General features: G+C 40.1%; 1 protein-coding gene across 9 annotated transcripts in view; it reads right to left on the minus strand.

Moving 5' to 3' along the window:
- Positions 1-425: 425 nt before the first annotated feature.
- The window catches only part of MIPOL1 (mirror-image polydactyly 1), a 434,635-nt gene continuing 408,840 nt past the window's right edge, over positions 426-26,220 (minus strand). For all 9 annotated transcript variants that reach the window (XM_075613311.1, XM_075613313.1, XM_075613312.1 and 6 more), the window contains one exon: positions 426-4,610. In XM_075613311.1, the coding sequence (XP_075469426.1) occupies positions 4,544-4,610 (67 nt within the window). In that variant the 3' untranslated portion in view covers positions 426-4,543. The remainder of the gene's footprint in view (positions 4,611-26,220) is intronic.

A 26,220-nucleotide genomic window follows, 5' to 3' on the forward strand; every position in this document is an offset into this window, starting at 1 on the left:
TCCATTCGTGTTGGACTTTATATTTGGTTAGATTTTTATATTTCAGAGGCGCCGGTTTTCCCTTTTTTTGCTAGAGTGATCTGCAATGTTATGCAACAAAGAGTTAAATGTGTAATTCCCCTTCACACATTTATAGACAGTCTCACTTACCATCAATAACCTTACAGGGAAAACCCATTCAAACTAGAAGATCTCTCAAATGTGAATACTGAACTAGCAAATAGACTGATAGGGTCTACACAATTGGGCACATCGCTAACCCCGCTCTCCAGCCTTGTTCTAAGTGAAGGGAATCAGTAAAACTGCCCCCAGAGTCTTCTTTGGGGTTGGCAAAGTGAACTTGTGGTGGGTCTGAGCATTCCTGGCCCCTGATGTATATTTGTACCCAGCCAAGGATTTAAAAAATGTATGTTACATTCAGACAATTTGACAAACAAAAAAATATTTATTGGCAGCAATTTAATACAAATATAGCAAGCTTTAATAATACGTTGTATGACAATATTGCACAGATTGTTGCACCAATCGGATGCTAGGCAGTTTGTTAACTGGCATGTCCAGGAAACACACACGATGAAATAAATGTGATTTGTTTTCCTTCAATTGGGACCCAGGTGAATGATTTCTAGAAGCAATAATTAATCAGCTCTCTGGGCGAGGTCGAGAGTCAACAAAGGATGATAAAAAGCAGGTTCCCAAAATCTAACCTACTCAACAAAGGATAATAAAGAGCCAGGTTACCAAAATCTAACCTACACCTGGATAGCTTTAGTATGGTATGAGCTTTATTTAGCCAGTAGGTTTATTACTCCCTCACTAAGAGGGTCAATCACAAAGTGCTGACAGCTGTTATTGTGCTGTAACGGCTACTGCTATTAGTGACTGACCTTGAACAGTTGCTGTGCATGAACTATAAAGGAGAAGTAGATCATGGTAAAATATATATGGTTAAATACTTTTATTCCGTGGCATGGACTAGACTGAGGCCGAAGGGGGGCAAACAATGATGAGAAAGGAGATGTCATAATATACATTAAAGGCCATATTTATTTTTCAGTACTAAAAGACACCTTACAGCCCATGGAAGTCAAGGTGTCTTCCAGCATCATAATATGTCTTATGGCAGAAGACTGTTTAGTCCTATTTTCGCCGTGCAAGGATCATCTTATAGTGAGTTACATTGGATGAATGCTGCCTTCTACCTTTTGTTGTTTTCCAAGAAGACTGTTTAGTAAATATGGGCCTCAGTCCTTGGAACTGGGCTTTGCCTGGTGCAGTTCTGTTAAGACTTGGTCATTGTAGGCATCATAAATTATCTTAATCACCAGTGGCTTCAGAGAAGTCAAAAGTCGGAATTATTATTCATGTGTCACTATGGTTCCTTGCCTCTTTTGGGAAAGATACATACATACATAACTTCTGCTGATGAAACACTACTCAGTATCCACTGACCACTTGCTCTACCTCCAAGAAGTATCCCTTAGGTACTGTATAGTAGGTACGGTCTTCACTCTGCCAAATTATACACATCTTATTCACTTACTTCGCTCTTTCCACTCATTTACTGACCTTATTGACAGGCGGCTTCATTTATATTATAGTTTCAATGGCCACTGACCCATAGGCTTAAATTGAATCACACTCACAAAAGTCAAATATATTATTTTAACATGTGGCTTATTAGTCAAGAGTCCCCAGACATCACCCATTTGTGTCCTTGACCCTTAAAGCAATGGCAGTAAATTATTCTGAATTACTCTGAATGATTGCATCGGATTAATGGTCAGGTCTTTCCTCCATATACTACGGTTTCAGGGATACAGGTAATCCAAGTATCATAAGGTTAAAAGGGTTAAGGTCAGAACCTATGGAGCCATAAATCTGCATACGTGTATCAAGGGTTTAGGAGAAGAGATAATAAAAAGGTCAAGACCTCCCACACCCAACCAAAAACAAGGACAATAAACAGCCTAAATAAAGTTGTTTGCACACTTAAAAATCTTTTTAACTCTTTCGTCGCTGGAGGGATTCCAAAGCACTGCACTGAAATGTATTGCAGACTCACATCAGTGAACATTGACACAACTCACAACTGACCTCCCCCCTTGCCAATAAAATACGGCACTCTTCATTAATAACAGATAGCGCTTACTCATTAGCCAGGTCATAACATAAATGGGTTGGCAATAAAATGAAAGCACATGGGCAGTTTTCAACGTGCTTTCCATAGAACCATAGGTCTCCACTGGGAGTGACAAGTGGCGTTATGAGAATACTGTAATTGTAGATATTTGCATCGCCGTTTAGTTAATGGTGACCCTATATGCCTTATCTAGCATTTCAGAGTTCAACATACTGTATGTGTAACACATTTTAACATTTAAAAAAAGCCTTTGTGGGTAGAGGAATCACTACAAAGTAGGCAGGACTTCTGCAGTCATAATCTTACAGTGATGTGTGAAAACATTAGGTGCTTCTTATAAAGTTCACAGTAATGGCAATGAAAGAAAAATCTGCATTGGTTAAGCGCTGTGGGAGGGCAGTGAAATGTGTGTTTGGGATATAAGATAAAAACGAGTCCAGTGGCGTCCTATGTAAGAAACAGTTTTTTACATCTGGTGCAGAATGTTAAACGTATGGGGTGCACATAAAAGGAAAACAAATGGTGCACAAAGACGCAGAATATGATACATCTTATTAGAATCTGTGCCCCATGTAAGGCCCGGGCCATAGAAGGGTGAGGCGATCCGAGCCGCGCTGACGCTGAGGCTCGCCTGCTGAAATCTGGGCGATTTCATGCCCATACAGGCGAGCCAGCAGGCGCGATCGGAGCCGGGGGGAGGTGGTTGGAGGCGGGGCAGTGACATCGCTGGGCCAATCGCCCGTGATGCACTGACATCGACGTCACGGCGCCGACGACACGGCGCCGTGACGTTGACACTGCTGTGCTGTGATTGGAGGTTTTCAGCCGACAGCTCGCTGAAAAACAGCTTGGTGCTCGGCTGAAAACTCCAACTTGTCAGCACGCCTGCGGACGCTCGCGTGAGCCCCCTCTCAAGGCATCCTCATTGAGGATGCAGGGGCTCAGCGCTGAGCGTCCGCACGCCTCAGCACGGCCTGTCCTTCTATGGACTCGGCCTAACCCATCTTCAGCTCCTCCTACTGACACTCCCAGAGTCTGTGCCGACGGAGCAACAACATTGGAGCACAGTACTTTGATACATTGATGTAGAATTAAAATGCTACAGTTTTGCTCCAAAATTGCCTTTATACATACACAGCCTAATAATTTCCATAAGAAAAACATGGAACCATCTCAGACCCCTATTTAATATGCTATGAAGCTGTTTACTTCTTGCTCGGCCAGATAAAAGCTCCATTAATTTAAACAGGGGCATGGAGAAACCTTGACAAGCTAGGAAGCCAGCCAGCCACAGAGCATACACTGGCGACACACTTTATTCGAGCTTGGCTAGTCCCACGAATTCGGGTATACCCGGGTGTATTGAGGTTTGTGACTGTTTTCTGCCCGAGTGCATTGAGGTATTTTCCAAGCAGGGATTGAAGCATTTTATTCCCGCTGGCTGCAATACTGCACAGTATATATATATATACTGCATTACAATTCATGAATTTATGCCATCTGGTAGACACGCGAAGCATTGCAGCCTATTAAATCCTAATCATTATCATTTAACAGATCAGCCGCCCATCAGCCAGGCATGAACCCAGGCTGGGAAGGCAAATGCAACGAGGCTTGTCAGAGGTGAGGAGTGGAGCATTCCAGGTATCTGCCAGGTACATACCGGGTATTTGCTCGAATAAAGTGTGTCGGTGCAGTATTGTATTGAAGCATAACGAGATTGGAGTTTGAAGGAACAGTGCCATTTGCTTTGCCACTTTCAAATCACATACTGTACCTTACCTACCTGATAAGCACCTAAATAATTAATTGTGTGGCTTTAAAGCCATCTTTATCTCACTTACCAATAGGAGGAGTTCAGGATGGTGCCAATTTGAAGTTTAACAGAAAAAGAAGATGACATTTTCCAGGCTACAAGTGGTTCAGGTTTCCACAATTCAGCTGCACTGCTTGGCAACCTGGCAGTATAAATGGCACAGCTCTCTTATACATCAAAGTCATTGGGGCAAACTAAAACATTCCTGTTATTTTATATTTAACCCTATTTGTTCAAGAGGAAAAACATGGCTACAAATCACAGAATTCTTTGCAAAACAAATACATAAATGGTTCAATGTGTTCCAATGACACCGAGCTATTAAGAAGCCATATACAGACACTTATTGACTGACAAGGAGGACACACAGAGATTGATAGGGCAGGACGGTTTATCATTTGATGTGTAGATCTGGCAGGGTCAAACAAAGTTCTCTTTTTCCCTACATTCCTTCTTTACCCATAATTCTCCCCAACCCCTCTTCCTGGGCTTTTGGCGGTTTGAGGTGGTTCTGTTTACATGTCTCAGTGAGAGCTCACAGCCTGGTCCACAGTTGTAAGGATATTCTTTTCCAGCCGTGAAGTTCATATCACAGTCCGGACATTTCCAGCTCCAACCTTTTTCCTTAGTACGTCCACCAGCCGTTCCAACCTGTGAGGGGAAAAAGAGATGGTTAGCATAAAAATATCAGGGCTCAAAGGAAGCAGACGCTAGGGGGCAAGACGCAGATGTGTATATTCTACTGTCCAAAAAATCCTAAAAGGAACGTCACTCCTCCTCTACCCAGTCACATTACAAAAACAGAAGGAAGCATACAGGACAATATTTACTAAGCAGTGCTTTTCCAGAACATATTTTTCAGCCAGAAAGACACTTTCACTTGCAGTGAATGAGCCGCAAAGTATCTATGTGCGCCAGAAGTTGTGCTATGGAACAGCACTGCTTTGTAAATACAGCCATAGTACTTAATGATCAACCAAATTCTTAGATGTACAGATGGTCCTCGCTATCCGTTGTTTAACTTTACGACAGATGGCATATCTGACGCTTTGCAATGCAATCCTATAGGGCAGTTTTCCGACGCCTGAATGCCTTATCCGACGCACACAGCCACTGATTAACATGGGATTCACTTTACAACGGTTTCACTAGCCAACGCTACTTTCCAGAATGGATTCCGTTGGATAACCGAGGACCGCTTGTACAATTAATGACGAATGAAATCGTGAAGTCACGTATCACTTGTTTGTAAGAAGTCTTACTTATATGTTGTAGTATTAGATATACTTTAATGTTATCTCACCCTGTGAGAACTGAAATATGTCTCTAAATATTATTGTTAAGTCAAAGTAAACCAATAATAGTCATTTGAAACTGTGGTTCTTGACAGATATGAGTGAAAGATACTCTGTGAAGAATTGAAAGATAGCTTAGACATTATGTCTATGCAACCATCAACACTACTTGTGTATGTAATAACAACTTGGTTTATTTCTCTTTACATATATATGATTTCTCTATCTGGTCACTTTTTTGCTCTTCCTCTCTGGGTCATTGATACATTTCTGTGTAGGTACAATCTTATGGCACTATTCAATATACTGTGAAGCTGCTTCTTGTGCTGAAGAAAAAATGCGTACCATTCATTTAAATTGAGTTGAACTCTTCCCCGGCACTGGGAAGTGGCTTGGCCTTGGTCAATCAATTTGCAAGTGAATATCAGACAGATTTGGTTTTATGCTCAATCTCTCTTGGTCTGGTCACTTAATTAGGAGGTATGAAAACTTTACCAGTATATTTCAATACCCTCTTGGCTTCTCATTCAATGAACATGACATTTTTGTTTTATCCGAGTTATAAAGTTGAGCGAGAGCTTCATTTCTATACATTTGCTCTCCTTGACATTTCTTTTTCTGTGATGGGATGAGATAGTTTGACCTTTACTTATGCACTCGCTTCTTGGCTTCTCTCGGGCATGACGTGATACAGGGCTATTTTTACTCTATAAAACACCCTCCACCCTGTTCACTTAAAGGGGCCACATGTATTAAAGTTATACCAGAAGGCGTCTTAAGGAGTAAGGTAGATATGGAAAGTCAGGCATAGATCTACTAAACAGTGCAAAATTGCAAGGCATTTTAGGGCCCATTTATTTTCCTTACGGCTTAGAAACTCTTAGTAAATATTGCGCTCAGTCTCTATACCTACAGTAATTTAAGGTTTTCTTTCTCAGTTGAGATCGTACTTCCAAACCAGAACAGGGGCGCAATATTTCATAGAGGGTATAAAGAGTAGTAAAACTCAACACAATGCAATACGTTCTCTAGTGAATGTGAGTGATGTAAACAAATAACCAATGCACATCAGTTTTCAAGTGTTTAGATAGAGAGTTTTCTCATTGGATACTTTGTGAGTCTCACAAGTTTTCTCTGTGATCTTCTATATGAGCCTCAAAATGAGAAGAGAGACGGACGAAGGAAGGGATGTCACCTCAAACCCACCAAGGTCCGAGCCAACCCGACAGAGGTATCTCTGAAACATCTGAGACTACGAGGAACGTGGCACATCACCAAAGGCCGTGAACTGGGCTGTGTTGGATTCTCTTAAATCTGCTTTCTCTCATGCATATTACCCACAGATACCTACGAGTGTTATTAATCTTTTTAATCTGATATTGTACATTTTAGTACTGCTCGATCTTTGTTCTCTTGTCATTTGAGTCTCAGATAGAAAATCACAGAGAAAACTCCAGAGACCCACAAAGTATCCAATGAGTTTACTCTCTATCTCATGGGGTAGCCAACCCGAGTCAATAAGAGCTACCTGGTCTGGTTTGGAAGTATTTCAAAGATATCTTGAGAGGTATTATATAGTGGAACAGCATCTCTCATTAGGGTTGTATTGTATTTGACTATATAATCTTTATTGTCAAAACTTTTCGATTTGTGTGAAGTCACTTGTGCTGGCAGTTCTGTTTTTCAGTTGAGATCATAGGCAGTTAGTTTCCTCTTCATGTCCATTCACACCCCAAGTTCGAGTGAGAAATAGCTTAGGGATCAGACTCAGAGGTAGAACAGTTTCTATGCAAATACAGTTATTGGCCCATCTCTCATTTTTCTTTGGAAAGGAGGATAGATCAATGCACATCGAAGACTCAGGGGGCCATTAACCAGCACTTGGGGACGGAGTTGCTCTAAAACCGGTTGAGTCACTTTCACTCTGTGGTTTATGGGAATGCGTTGAAGCACAGCATTGCCTGGGGCCTGCAAGAAGAGAAGTCCGGGTTCCTGGGAGGATATAGCCTCAGCCAGAGGCAGAAGCCAACTATTAGTTTGTGCACATGATACCATTTGACAGAACAGACGAAAGACTCAAAAAAAAGCTATAGGGACCATGTATCAAGCTTCACAAACTAGTGCACTTACAGTATGATGCATTATGTGGAGTATACATCATATCTGAGTCAATGTGTCAAAGTCAGGAAAGAAGTAAGAATCAGTATTCAAATGTAATGATTGTAATGAGAAGAATCATCAATATTATCCTTTAGCTGCACTTCCTCCACCTTTATTTCACTTTTATCATGATTTAACCCCTGGCATACTGGAATAGCTAACTCCTTACTAGCTGTTTTCTTGGGCAATAAAGGGCTTAAGTACTGCTAGTTTGAGGCAGCATTGCAAATCTGCATCAAATGTATATATTGTTCTCTAGGACAACACATTTCTAAATCTTAAATATCTACATATTTTACTCTTGTAATTCAATTACTTTATTGCAAAACTTGATCATTAAAGAAAAAGAAAACCGGCGCCTTACAAGTTCAGTAGGATATAGGAAGTCCAAAACGATATCATAAAAGTCCCCACAAAGTCCTCTGTAGCAAAAACGATGGAAGAATGGCTGTGCAGCTCCCACCGGGCAGTATGTCAAACTAATATAATTGACTAGATGACCCAAAACACTAATGACAAAACAAGACAGACAAACTAGACAAACAATAGCAAGGCTAATAATGATAAAAAGCTAGTTTATTAAAACAACATAAATGAAGGGTTCCAGAAGACTACAAAAACGCCAGGTCCAGATATTGTAAAATTGGGACCCTACTCACAAGATGTCAAATTATATTGTAAAATTAGGACCCTACTCACAAGATGTTAAATTGTAACAGGCAATGGAGATAAACGCCGTGCTGCTCGTCCACTGCAGTGGTAACCGAAGCGCCTTCCTGAGATTCCCCTGCCTCTGATGGATGCCGCGTCACTATGGGGCGGGACCTCCAGGCGGATGTCACGTAACTGGAAGGCGGGACTTCCTGAAACGGCGTTTTTTTCAACTGCAAGCCTGGATCAACTGCACGTCTTCCTTCACCAACAGACAGCTCTAAAAAGAACTTCCTACGCGTTTCATGCGCCTGCGCGCACTTCCTCAGGGGATTGTGATGACACTGATACTAAGTGGAATATATACACCCACACTACGATCCCAATTGGTTAATTACACAATTGAAAATTAAGCACAGATGTTACCACAGTACTGACATCACAATAACATGCCTTGCTATACAAACAACTACAATACAACACAATAAACAGTTAACAAAAAACACTTAATCTTATAATGAGACTATTCAAATATGGATAACATACTGCTAAGTAAAAACATTATTATACTATAAAAAAGCCTTCAATTCAAAGTCTATGTTCAGGCCTCTTGGAGAGAGCGTTTTCAGTTCATAGATCCAGTATGCTTCACACATACTGGCCTGTTAAAGTCTGTTACCCCCTCTCCAATTGGCCTGAACAACCTCTATAGCTTGGCATACAGTAACAAGCCTTTGGGATTCTGATTGTGACACATGAGAAAATGGTGAGACATACTATGAGGGACCAATCCCTTTTTGATGTTGTAAATGTGCTCATAAATCCTCCTTTGAAAGGTTCTCCCTGTTCTGCCAATATACTGCAAGCCACACGGGCATTGAAGCAAGTATATAATAAATGTAGAATGGCAATTAATAAATGTCTTGATGGGATATGATTTTAATGTTATTTTTGATGTAAATGATTTAGCATTACAGCTAAAAGAACATGCAACACATTTCACACAGGTGAAAAAACTTTCAAATTCCCTAGTTGTTTCTGTCTATGCTGATTAAATGGACAGCTTGGGGCCAATTTGGATTTTAAATTATTTGCCTTAGAGAAAATAATGCTTGGCCTTTTTGGGAGAATCTCCACAAGAACATCATCTTTTAACAGGATTGGCCAATGTTTATTTAAAATTTGTCTTATTTTAGGTGCCATCTCATTATATTGAGTAATAAATGATACTTGGTGATTACACCTATTTGTTTTATCTTTTTTCTTATATTTAAGCGGAGTGTCTCTTTCTATGTCACTGACTTGTTTAAGGGCCTCATCGAAAAGGCTCTCAGAGAATTTTCTCTCTATGAATTTACTTTTTAAATCTTTGGCCTGAACTTCAAAAATTTCCTTTTCAGAACATTTGCGTTTAAGACGCACTTGTTGACCCTTTGGAATATTCCTTAGCCACTGAGGGTTATGCGGACTATCAGCACGTAAATAGTTGTTAGCTTGTACTGGCTTGAAGAATGTTTTCGTTTGAAGTGTATTGTGACTAACATAAATGTGAAGATCTAAAAAATCAATGTGCTCGGTGCTGTGACTACAAGTGAACTTAAGATTTCTATCGTTATTATTCAAATAAGTTCAAAAAACATCCAGAGATGCCTGACCACCTGACCATACAAACACCACGTCATCAATGTAGCGCCGCCAGAGCACCAAGTTTGCCTCTAGAGGACAGTTGTTCCAGATATAATCCTCCTCCCAACTATCCATAAATAAATTAGCATAACTAGGGGCAAACCTGGTGCCCATAGCGGTGCCACATTTTTGAATAAAATATTGTGAATTAAATGTGAAATAATTGTGCGTTAAAATAAACCAAATACTATCCACCAAAAAATTCCTTTTACCCAAAGTGAAATCACTTTTAACCTCCAATTTACATGACACAGCTTGGCAGCCTAGTCTGTGGTTAAAAACAGTATACAAAGATGTTACATCAGTAGTTGCCAATATATACCCAGGCTGCCATTTGAGATCTTTTAAAATTTGTAATACGTGATTAGTGGCTCACAAATAAGATTTAACACCAGTGACAATTGGTTGGAGGTGGTAATCAATAAATTGAGATAGATTTGAGGATAGTGAAGATATACCAGAAATAATAGGTCTTCCAGGTGGGGAAGTGAGGTGCTTGTGAATTTTAGGTATAAAATAAAATAAGGGGGTGCGCGGAAACTGAATGTATAAAAAATCAAACTCTTCTTGAGTGATAACTCCATTGTTCAAGCCAGTGGTCAGCAATTCCCCCAGTTCAACCTTGAAATCCTCCAAAGGGTCATTGACAAGGGGGAGGTATGTGGTGGAGTCACCTATTAATCTCGTTGCCTCCTGCATATAGTAGCATTTATCCATCCTCCCTTGTCAGCTGATTTAATGACAATAGAGTCATTATTTTCCAAGTTTTGAAGAGCCTCTTTTTCTTGAATATTAAAATTGTCGCGTCTAATTTTGTAAGTGCGGCTTGATTTTTCTAGGTCCATATTGACCATCTCCCCAAAAGAGCTGACCAAATGCCCCTGTGCAAACTTGGGGTAAAAAGTGGATTTCTTTTTAAAGCTCTTCTGTGGAGAAATGTCTATGCTGCTCACCTCTCTAATCAAATTTGTTTGGTTGGATATTGCATCTCGTGCAAAATATTTCTTAAGAGCTAGCTTACGTGCAAATTTATGCACATCTATAAACAGGTTAAAACTATTTGGCCCACATACAGGGGCAAATGTTAAACCCTTATTTAATACCTTTTTCTCAATGGTAGTGAGTGCATACTGACTGATGTTAAATATGTTAGTATATTCAGTTTTCTTTTTTATTCGATTTCTACTAGCACCTCCTCTCCTTCCTCTGACCCTGTCTTTCTTTTCTTGTAGTTTGGAGGTGGCCGGGATTCTAGTTGAGGTTTCACAATTTCCACTTCTGGGGAAATGTGTTCCCTCTCCTTCCTCCATTCCAACCTTTGGATCAAGCAGAACTAGAAATAGTTCAAACGAAGCAAACAAAGTTCTTTAGAGATAAACAGGATTACGACACAGGATGTCAAAGAAACTGGGTCAAAAAGACTAAAGATAGTCAAAGTAATAAAGTGAATCACAAAAAGATGTTAGATCTACAGGTACAAGGGAACAAAATAGTAATAAGAGTAAACATATACAAAAAGAAAAGAGGAATGATAAAAAAAAATCAAGTAGTCAAATTCTGGTTCCCCACCAATTACACCTGTTAAATTACCAATGCACGATAAAACTCTCTATTTACAACAAAAGAGCGCAAAAGAACGTTATGATGCATTGGTAATGCCTCAATCAGCACCTATTGCCACTAGTAACAGATATACATTGTTGTCTGATATACTGTAGGGTCTGAAAGTGATGCAGAAAGTATTTCCTATACACCCCTCCCCATCCCTGCCATAAAAACAAACTTTTCTTTTTTAGAATGGAGGAAGGAGAGGGAACACATTTCCCCAGAAGTGGAAATTGTGAAACCTCAACTAGAATCCCGGCCACCTCCAAACTACAAGAAAAGAAAGACAGGGTCAGAGGAAGGAGAGGAGGTGCTAGTAGAAATCGAATAAAAAAGAAAACTGAATATTCTAACATATTTAACATCAGTCAGTATGCACTCACTACCATTGAGAAAAAGGTATTAAATAAGGGTCTAATATTTGCCCCTGTATGTGGGCCAAATAGTTTTAACCTGTTTATAGATGTGCATAAATTTGCACGTAAGCTAGCTCTTAAGAAATATTTTGCAAGAGATGCAATATCCAACCAAACAAATTTGATTAGAGAGGTGAGCAGCATAGACATTTCTCCACAGAAGAGCTTTAAAAAGAAATCCACTTTTTACCCCAAGTTTGCACAGGGGCATTTGGTCAGCTCTTTTGTGGAGATGGTCAATATGGACCTAGAAAAATCAAGCCGCACTTACAAAATTAGACGTGACAATTTTAATATTCAAGAAAAAGAGGCTCTTCAAAACTTGGAAAATAATGACTCTATTGTCATTAAATCAGCTGACAAGGGAGGAGGTATAGTGGTGATGGATAGATGCTACTAAATGCAGGAGGCAATGAGATTATTAGCTGACACCACCACATACCTCCCCTTTGTCAATGACCCTTTGGAAGGATTTCAAGGTTGAACTGGGGGAATTGCTGACCACTGGCTTGAACAATGGAGTTATCACTCAAGAAGAGTTTGATTTTTTATACATTCAGTTTCCGCGCACCCCCTTATTTTATTTTATACCTAAAATTCACAAGCACCTCACTTCCCCACCTGGAAGACCTATTATTTCTGGTATATCTTCACTATCCTCAAATCTATCTCAATTTATTGATTACCACCTGCAACCAATTGTCACTGGTGTTAAATCTTATTTGCGAGACACTACTCACGTATTACAAATTTAAAAAAAGTGGTGTTTGTATGGTCAGGTGGTCAGGCATCTCTGGATGTTTTTTGCACTTATTTGAATAATAACGATAGAAATCTTAAGTTCACTTGTAGTCACAGCACCGAGCACATTGATTTTTTAGATCTTCACATTTATGTTAGTCACAATACACTTCAAATGAAAACATTCTTCAAGCCAGTACAAGCTAACAACTATTTACGTGCTGATAGTCAGCATAACCCTCAGTGGCTAAGGAATATTCCAAAGGGTCAACTAGTGCGTCTTAAACGCAATTGTTCTGAAAAGGAAATTTTTGAAGTTCAGGCCAAAGATTTAATAAGTAAATTCATAGAGAGAAAATACTCTGAGAGACTTTTCGATGAGGCCCTTAAACAAGTCAGTGACATAGAAAGAGACACTCTGCTTAAATATAAGAAAAAGGACAAAACAAATAGGTGTAATCACCAAGTACAGTATCATTTATTACTCAATATAATGAGATGGCACCTAAAATAAGACAAATTTTAAATAAACATTGGCCAATCCTGTTAAAAGATGATGTTCTTGTGGAGATTCTCCCCAAAAGGCCAAGCATTATTTTCTCTAAGGCAAATAATTTAAAATCCAAATTGGCCCCAAGCTGTCCATTTAATCAGCATAGACAGAAACAACTAGGGAATTTGAAAGGTTTTTTCACCTGTGCGAAATGTGTTGCATGTTCTTTTAGCTGTAATGCTAAATCATTTACATCAAAAGTAACATTAAAATCATATCCCATCAAGACATTTATTAATTGCCATTCTACATTTATTATATACTTGCTTCAATGCCCGTGTGGCTTGCAGTATATTGGCAGAACAGGGAGAACCTTTCAAAGGAGGATTTATGAGCACATTTACAACATCAAAAAGGGATTGGTCCCTCATAGTGTGTCTCACCATTTTCTCATGTGTCACAATCAGAATCCCAAAGGCTTGTTACTGTATGCCAAGCTATAGAGGTTGTTCAGGCCAATTGGAGAGGGGGTAACAGACTTTAACAGGCCAGTATGCGTGAAGCATACTGGATCTATGAACTGAAAACGCTCTCTCCAAGAGGCCTGAACATAGACTTTGAATTGAAGGCTTTTTTATAGTATAATAATGTTTTTACTTAGCAGTATGTTATCCATATTTGAATAGTCTCATTATAAGATTAAGTGTTTTTTGTTAACTGTTTATTGTGTTGTATTGTAGTTGTTTGTATAGCAAGGCATGTTATTGTGATGTCAGTACTGTGGTAACATCTGTGCTTAATTTTCAATTGTGTAATTAACCAATTGGGATCGTAGTGTGGGTGTATATATTCCACGAAGTATCAATGTCATCACAATCCCGAGGAAGTGCGTGCAGGCGCATGAAACGCGTAGGGAAGTTCTTTTTAGAGCTGTCTGTTGGTGAAGGAAGACGTGCAGTTGATCCAGGCTTGCAGTTGAAAAAAAACGCAGTTTCTGGAAGTCCCGCCTTCCAGTTACGTGACATCCGCCTGGAGGTCCCGCCCCATAGTGACGCGGCATCCATCAGAGGCAGGGGAATCACAGGAAGGCGCTTTGGTTACCACTGCAGTGGACGAGCAGCACGGTGTTTATCTTCATTGCCTGTTACAATTTGGCATCTTGTGAGTAGGGTCCCAATTTTACAATATCTGGACCTGGCGATTTTCTAGTCTTCTGGAACCCTTCATTTATGTTGTTTTAATAAACTAGCTTTTAATCATTATTAGCCTTGCTATTGTTTGTCTAGTTTGTCTGTCTTGTTTTGTCATTAGTGTTTTGGGTCATCTAGTCAATTATATTAGTTTGACATACTGCACCATAATTTTGTTTGTTTGTTTTTTCTCCACATAACTCTTCATGCCCGGTGGGAGCTGCACAGCCATTCTTCCATCGTTTTTGCTACAGAGGACTTTGTGGGGACTTTTATGATATCGTTTTGGACTTCCTATATCCTACTGAACTTGTAAGGCGCCGGCTTTCTTTTTCTTTACTGTATCCAAGTGTCTGATTGTACAATCAGCACTCACCTGGCGGCCTAATTCTACCTACACTAGGGTTTAATATATATATTTCACTATTTATAGCGCTGTTTTCACACTGTCTTTTTCTTTGTAAAACTTGATCATTAACATTTCATTTGTAAAATGTTGTAATGATAAGCGTTTAGAAATTGCTGCATATAGATTATTCATAAATATTGTACCAATCTTTGTACCCCAGTTTAAAATATTCAGAGATATGAATTTATAGTTACATCCAAAATAAAAGTAGCCACCATAATGATTTTCTTAGCACTGCAATATGTCAACAACTGAACTCATCATTTCCCCTCCTTCTAACTCTGCACCTATACCAGATTTCTCATTTGCAATAGATGACTCCACTATAATTATGTTACCCCAATTCAGATGCCTAGGTTTCATTCTTGACTGCTCCCTCTCCTTCATCACGCACATTAAGTAGCTCTGAAAATCATGTCCTTTCCACCTCTGCAATATTGCTAAAATATGTCCCTTCCAATACACCAAATTTCTTACTCACGTCCTCATTACATCCCGATTGAACTACTGCAACCTCTTTCTAGTTGATCCGCCACTGTGCCGTCTGTCTTCTCTCCAGTCAATCATTAATGCCGCTTCCAGGCTCATTTACCTCACTAACTGTTCTTCCTCTGCTACACCATTATGCAAGTCACTACATTGACTGCCAATACCTTACAGAGCCAAATTCAAGACACTTGTGCTCACTTAACAGGCTATACATAACATCGCTCCCCTCTACATCTCTGACCTCATTTCCAATTTACTCTCCTACACGCAGTCTACGTTCTGTTCTTGATCTACGTCTCTCCACCACCTTTATTATTTCCTCTCACGTCTGTCTCCTAGACATTTCCCTGGCATTCTATACCACGCACAATCAGACTTTCCCATACCATACATATATTTAAAAGTTCTTTAAAGACAAACGTTGTCAAGAAGACCTATACAACACTCTCCTGACTCCTTTCTTTTACTTTCATCATAGCACCGCATACTTACTGTCCTGATACTGATAGCCAAACCCTTGCTAAGAAACTCACACACACTATTACTTGTGTCGTCACTCCCCTCCTTCTAGATTGTAAGCTCCTTGGGGCAGGGATCTCCTTCCTATTGTCATAGTGTTTTCTCCTCCCTCCCACATTGTACTGTGCCATACAAATAAAATATATTGTTAATTATTATGGGTCATATTTACTAAGCAGCGCTATTTCATACAACACCATAGAGCAGGGGTGGTCAACTCCAGACCTCTAGAACCAACAGGCCAGGTATGAAGGATATCCCTACTTCAGTACAGGTGGCTCAATCATAATGACTGAGCCACTGATTATGCTACCTGTGCTGAAGCAGGGATATCCTTCATATTTGACTTGTTGCTGTCCCTTGATGACTGGAGTTGGCCACCCCTGCTATAGGGTATCTTCTAAGGACACACCTGTCTTATGGAATAGCACTGATGAATATACAGGTAATCCTCGCTAGCCAATGTTTCACTTTACAACGAATGGCATATCCAACGCTTTACAATGCAACCCTATGGGCAATTTTTCGACGCCGGAATGCGTTATCCGACGCCGGAATGCGTTATCCGACGCCGGAATGTGTTATCCGACGCTGGAATATGTTATCCGATGCCTGAATGCGTTATCCAACGCTCACCACAACTGATTAACATGGGATTTACTTTACAACGGTTTCACTATCTACTTCCAGAACGGATTCCGTTGGATAACCGAGGACCGCCTGTATATGTATCCTAACCCTGATCACTGCAAGTTTAGAATTACTGCTGTATTCTTTCCTCAGTTTGATATAACCCCTTTTGAAGCCCATAACAAAACATGTAATCATTTTATATTCTGTGACATTTATTATTGTCGTTTAGGAAAGTAAACATTTGAGCTCAAATTTGCAAAGATACTGAACATATAAATGATACAGCCATTAAATCTGTAGTAAATGTGTTACATTGCTGAGTCCTCTCATGTTATTGCTAGGGTAACAAATCATAGATTGCTTCTACCCTCAGGGGCTTATGGTGACCAGATTTACGAAGGACACTAAACGGTACTAACATTTTAGCATGCCATAACTACCAATCAAATGAATGGGAGTTAAGGAGTGCTAAGATTTAGCACCCTTCAGTGAATCTGGGCCTTAGTAACTTATGTAGTGCTCCTAGTACAGTAAAGTGTTACTTTAACGTTCTGTATAGTTGCTACTGTTCTACATAACAACAGGCTTCTTAGCAGGGCTATTTAAAGCCAAGGGGAACAGTAGTAGTCGGGAGGAGACCAGGGCACACAGTAGAACTACCAGCACGAAAGCTAGCAATGCTTACTATGACTGGGACTGTTACCATGTCAAATATAGTTGGCACTAAGTTTACTTTTAAGCATGCATCTCTGGTGAATATGGAACTGTTGACGAGGATTAATGATTCGTGGATTGGTCACTACCCACAAACACAGAAAAAGAGTGATAACAGTCTTCAATAAAAAAGCAGGCTACAAAAAAGCGGCACAAAAAGCAGACACCTTGCAATACTGGTAAGAGTTAAGCACCATATTTAAGATGACCACGCTTCCATTTGCTGCTTTTGCCACTCACCAGGCACATGCAAACACAGGGTTTAGACGTTCTGAAGTGCTTCTCCAAGTCATGGATATTACCGGCAATATGAGGAAAAACATGTTATTACTGTACTATGCAGAACAAGTATATGACATTTTTAACAATGTACCTGACTGAAAATGGTAGGGATAATGACGAGATCAAAACAACTTTAACTGTCTATTTTCTCCAAAAACGAATGCAGACAAGCCCAGCAGTAAAGTATAGAAAACATTGATGAATATCATGGCTGCATACGGAAACTGGCTGTGTCTTGTGTAGTCATTAATACTGATAAAGAAATGTGCATGCTAATAATACAGGGCTGTGCATCGGACAAACTCAGATGACAGGCCCTGAGAGACCTAGACATGACTCTGATACAGCTCGCATTAATGATGCTGCAGAGTCAAGCCAAAGAGATAGAAAACAGAGGAAACGCCCCAAAAACATTACTATCAATGTGACCAGCAAAACCATATACTCTCTGGGCACACAAATCACCCAATACACAAGCTAAATTAAGAATCACCGGTTGTTGCAACTGTGGAGATGAATACCCACACAAGTGCATCTGTACAGCAAAATGGTAATATGCCGAAAATATGGAAAGAACAACTGTTTTGTCAATTATGACAGTTTGGTTCAAGGAATTCCAGTCTAAATGTGAGTGAATCCAATCAGCCTCAAGTAATGATACAGATAGCATCAATCTTATACACTCATGTGTCATGTCAATGCTGCTGCTAGTGTAATGTCCACTCCAAGGCTGACCATTCTACTTCAAGGACACTTTTAGAAGTCCTCATAGACACAGGAGCATCTATTAATGTAGTGAGTATAAGCACCTACAACAATCTCCCAGCAAAAACCTGCACTGCAAGACACCCTGATTCAGATATATACATATGTCTGCAATACCCCTTTACCAGTCCAAGGCAAATTTCTCTATCACCTCACATTCAAAGACAATATGGTTAGTGACACTCTATATGCAGTAGAACATGAAGCGGACACACTTCTCAGCTACAGAAAAGCTGTTGAATACATTAATTCAGTCTCACAGATGCATTTCATGTTCAAAAGTTTGCAGAAAAAGAACTTGAAAAGTTAGAAGCCATTGATGTTATTGAACAAGTTGAAAGACCAACACCCTCGGTTTCAACAATCGTTATTGTACCTAACCCAAAAAGCAACCAGCCAAATTTAGGTTATGCGTTGATATGCGACAAGAAAACCATCCATCTCAACTCCATTGTTAATTACATCATATATGATCTCAATGGGACCAAAGTGTTCTCTATGCTTGATCTAAACCCCGACTACTACCAACAGGAACTACATTTATATTCCAGATAAAGAACAACTTTCACAACACATTATGTATTATTATATGCGGCTCAATGGTGGAATATCGTCTGCTGCTGAGATTTCCCAGAACATTATTCGTGAGACCCTGTAAGGCATGCCAGATGTATTCTTTGACATACTGGTGTTTACAACAAAAGACAAAGATACCCAATGTTACATACAATGTGACAAAATACATAGTTAAATACTTAAATGTTGGTATTTTCATGAATAAGGGTCATTTATTGGCCAAAGCGTTATAAGCCTGCAGCCACTTCACGGCATCACCAGCATGCAGGTCCCAACACTACCTGTGAAAATTCTCATTTAGCTCTGCAGTGGAGGGAGAATGGTCTCAGTGGACCTGTCCTGCACAGGAACATAGAAAAACCTACTACTTAAAAAGTGGGGTGGGTGAACTTCAACCCTGGAAGGAGGGGCCACTGCTGTTAATCACAACTCAGCAGGAACATGAAGGTCTTAAGAAAGTATTCCAGAGACTGAAAGACTGTAACCTGACATTGAATATAGCTAAGGGTAAAGACAACAAAAAATACATGGATTTCTTTGGTTATGTCTTCTCAGAACATGGAGTTTCAGCAGATCCACAAAAAGTCTTGGATATAAACTGGCTAAACACAGAATTCTTCTGAAGTACAAAGTTTTCTTGGACTGGTAACATATTGTTGTTTTATTCCAGATCCAGTCACAGTGAACTTACAAAAAGAATCAACCATGGTCAAGGATTTCTGAGCATCAACACATACTAAAAGAGAGCTGAACAAGTTATTCTGTAATGGCCTACTTTGATCCTCTAAAACACACTGAACTCATCGTGGATATCAGCCCAGTAGTTCTTGGTGCTGTCCTCACCCAGGTTTCCACGCAAAGTCAAGTGTACACCCTAGCTTATGCTGGAAACCCACTAAATGAGGCTGTGCAGGATTACTCTCATACTGAACATGAAGCTCTTGCAGTAATCAGGGAATATCTTAATTTTCACTTTTACTAGTTTGAACAAGACTTTATAGATGTCAGTAATCACAAACCACTTATTCCAACTCTCAACAACCCTTCCTTTAAATTACCTCCATGGATTAAAAAGTGTCTCTTGCGACTTCAGAACTACAACTTTCGACTAGGTATGAAGCAGGAGTTGGTAATCCAGCTGATACTTTTTAAAACATCTAATACTACCTTTGCATGCTGAAAATACACCAGCCACAACTTTAACAGATAAACAACTTTGTTGTTTCTCACTCTGTTCCAACAGCAATGACACTTGAGGAAATCAGAACGGCCACACACTGATCAGTGCCTACAGCTTGTCATTGAGTATATCAGAACAAAAAACTGGAACCACTTCTCAAGCTTGTCTGCAACCTCCTGATCAGACAGCATACCAACGTGCAATGCTCACCACTCTAACTCAGGCACACATCTTCTTCTTCTTCTTTGAGACAACTGTCCGATTATTTCTCAGACACTCCATGGCTGTGTATTTCACCTTGCTCACGAATGTCATCGAGGTATAGTTAAAACCAAACATCATCTTCAAGAGAAAGTCTGGTTCCCAGGCATTGATACAACATTTGAGGAAGTTTTATCCTACAGGTAGTCCTCGTTATCCAATTTTTCACTTTACAATGAATGGCATATCCAATGCTTTACAATGCAACCCTAAGGGCCGTTTTTCAACGCCTGAATGCGTTATCCAATGCCTGAATGCGTTATCTGACGCTCACCGCCACTGATTAACAAGGGACTCACTTTAAAACGGTTTCACTATCCAACGCTACTTCCAGAACGGATTCCGTTGGATAACCGAGGACTGCCTGTATTAAGTTTAGCATGCTAAGCTGCAACCATTAATCATGCTCATGCAGCCTGGCTGATTACTTCTCTACCAAATTTCCCTTGAACTGCAGTTAGTGTGGATTTCGGTCCCATGCCACATGGGGACTATCTTTTGGAAGCTATGGATGATTACTCCAGATTTCCAGTAGTGGAAATGATTTATACAACATTGGCCAGAGGTGTGATTCTTAATCTAGACAACATATTCTCTGCATACCTGAGACTGTAAAAACCAATAATGGCCCCCCCTTCAACAGTGCTGAATTTTCTTTCTTTGCAAACTTTTTTGGTTTCTACCAAATAATAATAATAATAATAATAATAATAATAGCATGTCCTTGTATAGCGCTGCTAGTTTTACGTAGCTCTTTACAGAGACATTTTGCAGGCACAGGTCCCTGCCCCGTGGAGCTTACAATCGATGTTTTTGGTGCCTGAGGCACAGGGAGATAAAGTGCCCAAGGTCACAAGGAGCCGACACCTGGAATTGAACTAGGTTCCCCTGCTTCAAACTCAGTGCCTGTCAGTGTCGTTACTCATTGAGCCACTCCTTCTCCCTAACATGGTACATTCCAAAGATGAATCACTCCACACTGGCCTAAAGCTTATGGTGAAATAAAACTACGGTATAAGAACTGCTACCATGGAGCGCATGGACCTAAACCAAAAGTTGTACAAATTCCTCAGAATCTACAGAGCAACTCCACATTCTTCTACAGTTACACCCACCACAACTGCAATGTTCAACAGGCCCTTGAGTATTAACCTGCAAAATCCCCAAACAGTGCCAGAAAAACACCCATCAGAATAAATTGCACAATTGTGAAGATGAAGACAAAAAACCTCTAATTGACATAGAAGATTGGGTTCTGGTAAAACCATTGTAATCCCGATAATAAGACATCAACTCCATATTATCCTCATCCTGATCAATTCATACGAAAGAAAGACACCATGATAACTGCTTAATGCAGAAACCACAGAGCAACAAGGCATTCAAGCAACTGTAAATAAATGATGCACCATATAATGAAGACCCTGTGGAATTTGAAGATAATGACCTACACCTTCCTCACCCACCCACCTGTTGCCCCACCAGCTGATTGCAATGCTCCCGCACAAGATCCACCTTGCAATTGATACTTCTCCCTATATTTGTTTACGTGGCTGAATTATGCAACTGGTTCTTTGCATTTAATATTACTGTTTTTAGCTTTGTAAGGTGAAGAGTGATTTGTACAGTATTGTTCCTAGTGCACTGGTGTTTTAAAATGCTGTATAGTTGCTGCTGTTTTGCCCTGCAACAGGCTGGGGTTGGTTCTTAGCAAGACTTCCCAGTTATGAATCAATGGGGAAATAGAGCAGTCTAGAGGAGACCATGCCACAGAGTAGGACTACAAGCATGAAAGTTGTCAATGATTATTATACCAGTGACCAAAAAAAGTTTGCAATAAGTTTACTTCCAAGCTTGTACCTCTCTGTACTGCCTGCACTAGCCTGGTGAATACACAGACATACCTAATTTCCATAGAAATTACATCCTAGCAGCCTCAAGCAGTAACGCCCATACAAACACTTAGGGGCTTATTCTATATCCGCCAAAGCGGCTTATCACGCCATTCTCGGTAGAATTCCCCCGTTGATTTCAATGGGGAATTTCAGCCAAAAATGGCTTGATTGGCCGCTTTGTACGATGTATATGGGAGGTTATTCATTAAATTGCGATGCTTACTATTGAGGCACTATCGATCGAAAGGTTCCCATTGATTTAAAATGGAGCATTTGGTAGACAATAACCCGATTGGCAAAAAATTTATAAATAGACCAGCATATATCACATGAAAATAATGTATAATAATAATAATGCATTGAATTTAGGAAGGGGGGGTCTTCAAAGCAGTTATTTAGCCCCAATTCTACCCTGTCAGCCCGAAAATAGTAATAATACCTTTTTGCACATTCTCCTAAGCCCTTTGTTACACACTGCAATGCAACGTGTTACACGTTCCTCTGGCAACAAATGAGGCTATAAACTGAGCACTACAACTTTGGAATCACTACTGGATTCTTTCCCAAGTTACTATGAGAACATACAAAGCTCCTAATGGCAGCAGACTGAGGAGATGTCAATGCCTAATCAATGAGAGATGCTAGATGTTCTAGACGAAGGGTGCACAAACTTTTCAGTCTGCCCCCCTTGCCTGCTCTCCCCCCCCCTGCTCAACCCAAACTCCCCCTCCTTACCTTGTCTCTGTTGTCAAATTACACCACAGGGTCACGTGACGTCACATCGCCATAGCAACATGACGTCACGTGTCCCCGCGGCATCATTTGACGCCGCGTTGCCATGGCGACACGCCGCCGAAGACAAGGTAAGGGAAGTTGCAGAGGGCTCACGGGATCCCCCCGCATATCATTTAAATGCCTTGGGGAAGAGCGCGGGGGCTTCTGCAACCACCGCGCCCCCCCTGGAAAATCTTGCGCCGCCTCTGTTCTAGACCACAAAAACAGCAATTTAATAGACTTGTAGTGATTTGGATCAGTAAGAAACCATTCAAGTACACTGGCGACACACTTTATTCGAGCTCGGCTTGTCCCACGAATTCGGGTATACCCGGGTGTATTGAGGTTTGTGACGGTTTTCTGCCCGAGTGCATTGAGTTATTTTCCAGGCAGGGATTGAAGCATTTTATTCCCGCTGGCTGCAATACTGCACAGTATATATATATATACTGCATTACAATTCATGAATTTATGCCATCTGGTAGACACGCGAAGCATTGCAGCCTATTAAATCCTAATCATTATCATTTAACAGATCAGCCGCCCATCAGCCAGGCATGAACCCAGGCTGGGAAGGCAAATGCAACGGGGCTTGTCAGAGGTGAGGAGCGGCGCATTCCAGGTATCTGCCAGGTACATACTGGGTATTTGCTCGAATAAAGTGTGTCGGTGCAGTATATGAGACTGCAGATGCTAAAAATCAGTTACTGAAACTTACTGATGTGGAGTCAACCTCACTGATTTGGAGTGAGTCCTAAGTACTCATTTTTAACATCACCCATCTAAAAGACATCAATGGAGTCTCATTAATACAAATCAGTACTTTTCCATTACGAAATCATTGGGGTCCATCATTTGCAAAGTTATTCAGTCATACACGGTAAATTCTTCTGCCACTTCCACTCCCACGGATGAATATGATCAGGATGAAAAAAGCAAAGCAGTGAAAGCCCCCACACTTAATACAGAAAAAAGGGTCACATAAGTGAACCGAGGGCTGCGTTCTACAGACCTGGAAAAAAATGACAGAATGAAACAAGGATCCCGAGATTAAGCAATAAGGTTAGATTACATTTGGCAAACACAAGTGCTGCAAAGATCACAACCATCTCAGACTCTGGGGGAGTTTGCCAAAATGTGCAGAGGTTTAAAACACTTCCCTTCTTCCACAGGGAGATTAGTATTCTTAAAGTCAAACTGCTTTTGAAAGCAGAACAGAAGCACCACATGTCTCTGCATGCTCCAACATTTCATGCAAAGGAAATAGAATAAAGAAGAACCAAGGACATGAAAGTACAAAACCTTAAAGTTCCCCTGCCGCGTATTAGCGCACTCGCTCTAAAACTAGCCTTTTTTCCCTTGCCTTTGCTTTTTATTTTTATCTCCGTCACGCTTCATTGCAGAATCCATCAGTAAGATTTCTATGTCTATACGTAAAAATCCTTTTTTCCCTGCACTTGTGAATTTTCGAATGAATCGTTTAAGCCCTGATTGCCACAACTGTGGAATCACTGCAGCATTCTTAGATCAGTTGTTATAAACCCTGAATCACATCAGTATTTACTGCACAATCTGTTGTACTTCTTGTTTAGCTGGTTGGAGTCTGGTTGATAACTGTATTTTTATTTTATTTTTAATAATACCTCACTTATTTCAAACCAGTGTTCTAGAAGTAGTACAGTCACCAGTGGCCATCTTGTTCTATCCCAGACATCGCAAGTCTTTGTATATACAGAGGACCTTATTCTATATACACTCAAGAGCCAGTTAGGCTGTTTTTGGATTAAAATCCTAATTTAAATTTATAGGGACTTTCGACCTGAACAGGCCCCTCAGTGTACATAGAATGACCCATGAAGTAAGTCTTTAGATTCCAGGTGGTCAGTTTGACAGGATTGAGCTTTGGCACATACAGTGCTTATAATTATGCAACACATTCAAAGAAATGTAGATAACACCGACAGGTACAATCATTTTATTAAAATTCTTACAAATCTTGGCAGGTGGGAGTGAGTTTTGGATGTTACCCTATGAAAGATTTTGTAGCTATTTCAATTTCAGAGTATTTCAAAAGTCCAAACACACTAATATTAACATGGTCAACACCAGTGCAGAATTCCAACCACTTTCTAATACTCACTCAAATTTAGCAGACCACATTCTGAAATGTAAGATAATATCCCAGAAAAACACAAAAACGGATGATTTCACCCTTACCCATGGTTGTTTTATGCCTCTATCTTTATCTGAAAACCTGTTAAGCTACAACATAAAAAATAAATTATGTTCAAATGGGAAAATCAGATACTAAAACAATTGTGCCAGGCTCATCATCTAAATACCCTATACCTGTCAAGATCCAAGAACCTAAATGAATGAGATTTGAGTCTTCCAAGTCAGAACACAATATTTTAATAGAAAATATGTAATTTTGTAAAAGTGAAACTCAACTGAAAGTCTATGGGGTCATGATGCTGAAACGGTGCTGATCCATCTGGAGGTCCATGATGCATCTTATGAGATGCATGTTGGGTGAAAACCTCACCTTAAGAGGGAACTTTGCGCTATATAACTTGACAAGACATTGGGCAAATTCCCAGAGCAAGGATCCATACATTCTGCTCTCCACAATTCACTCTGTGCTGGGCTCTGGCATGATTTTAACTATTCAACATACAAGTTAAACTGTTCATGCGCCAACAAGATCAGGGGATGTTGAGTTAGACCCGTGTTAAAAGTTTGCTTATAAGTCATTTACAGCTGAAAGTTTGCACATGGCAACACAGTAGTATTGATTTATCAGTAATCAAATATGTAATCAAAATATACAAAGCAAAAGTAAGGGTCATAAACTAGGGAATCTGTTTCTCAATGAGACCATGAGGGTGAAATAAGACCGCCTTCCAATAATGTCACTGGACAGGCTTTGGCATATGCTAGTCAGGAGCCAAACTCTTCGAGGAAGATGCATACATTCTGCTGTTTGCAATTCACTCTGTGCTGAGCTCTGACACACAGCAAACTATACTTAAAGCAAGCCAAATGTTTCATAAGCCAACAGGATCAGGGGTGACGAGTCAGACCCGTGGTTAGAGTTTGCTTATAAGTAGTTTACAGCTGGAAGTTTGCACATTACAACACAGCCGTATTGATTTATCAGTAGCAAAATATACGGAGCATACTTAGGTAAACGGCAGAGAGGGAAGCCTGTGATTGTTGTGGAATATTTCAGACACAAAGCAAGTGTCTGGCAAAGGGGAAAAGCTGTAAAGTCAAGACTAATATTTAGTAAGACCGAAAGCACAAACAAATTAGGTCTAGCAATCGCAGGCTTCATCCAGAATTAAAAAAGCATATTTACATAGTATTTCAAAGTATACAGCAGCCTCTCAACAGCAAACTGCTCGCTTACAGATTAGAAAAGGAATATGTATTCATAAAAAGCAGAAGGGCTCTGCTAGGATCTCTGGCTTAAAGAAACAACAGTTAATTCTGCTATATGTTTACTAAGCAAATTTAGAAGCGGT

This window comes from Ascaphus truei, chromosome 9, assembly GCF_040206685.1.
Source record: "Ascaphus truei isolate aAscTru1 chromosome 9, aAscTru1.hap1, whole genome shotgun sequence".
Lineage (NCBI taxonomy): Eukaryota > Metazoa > Chordata > Amphibia > Anura > Ascaphidae > Ascaphus > Ascaphus truei.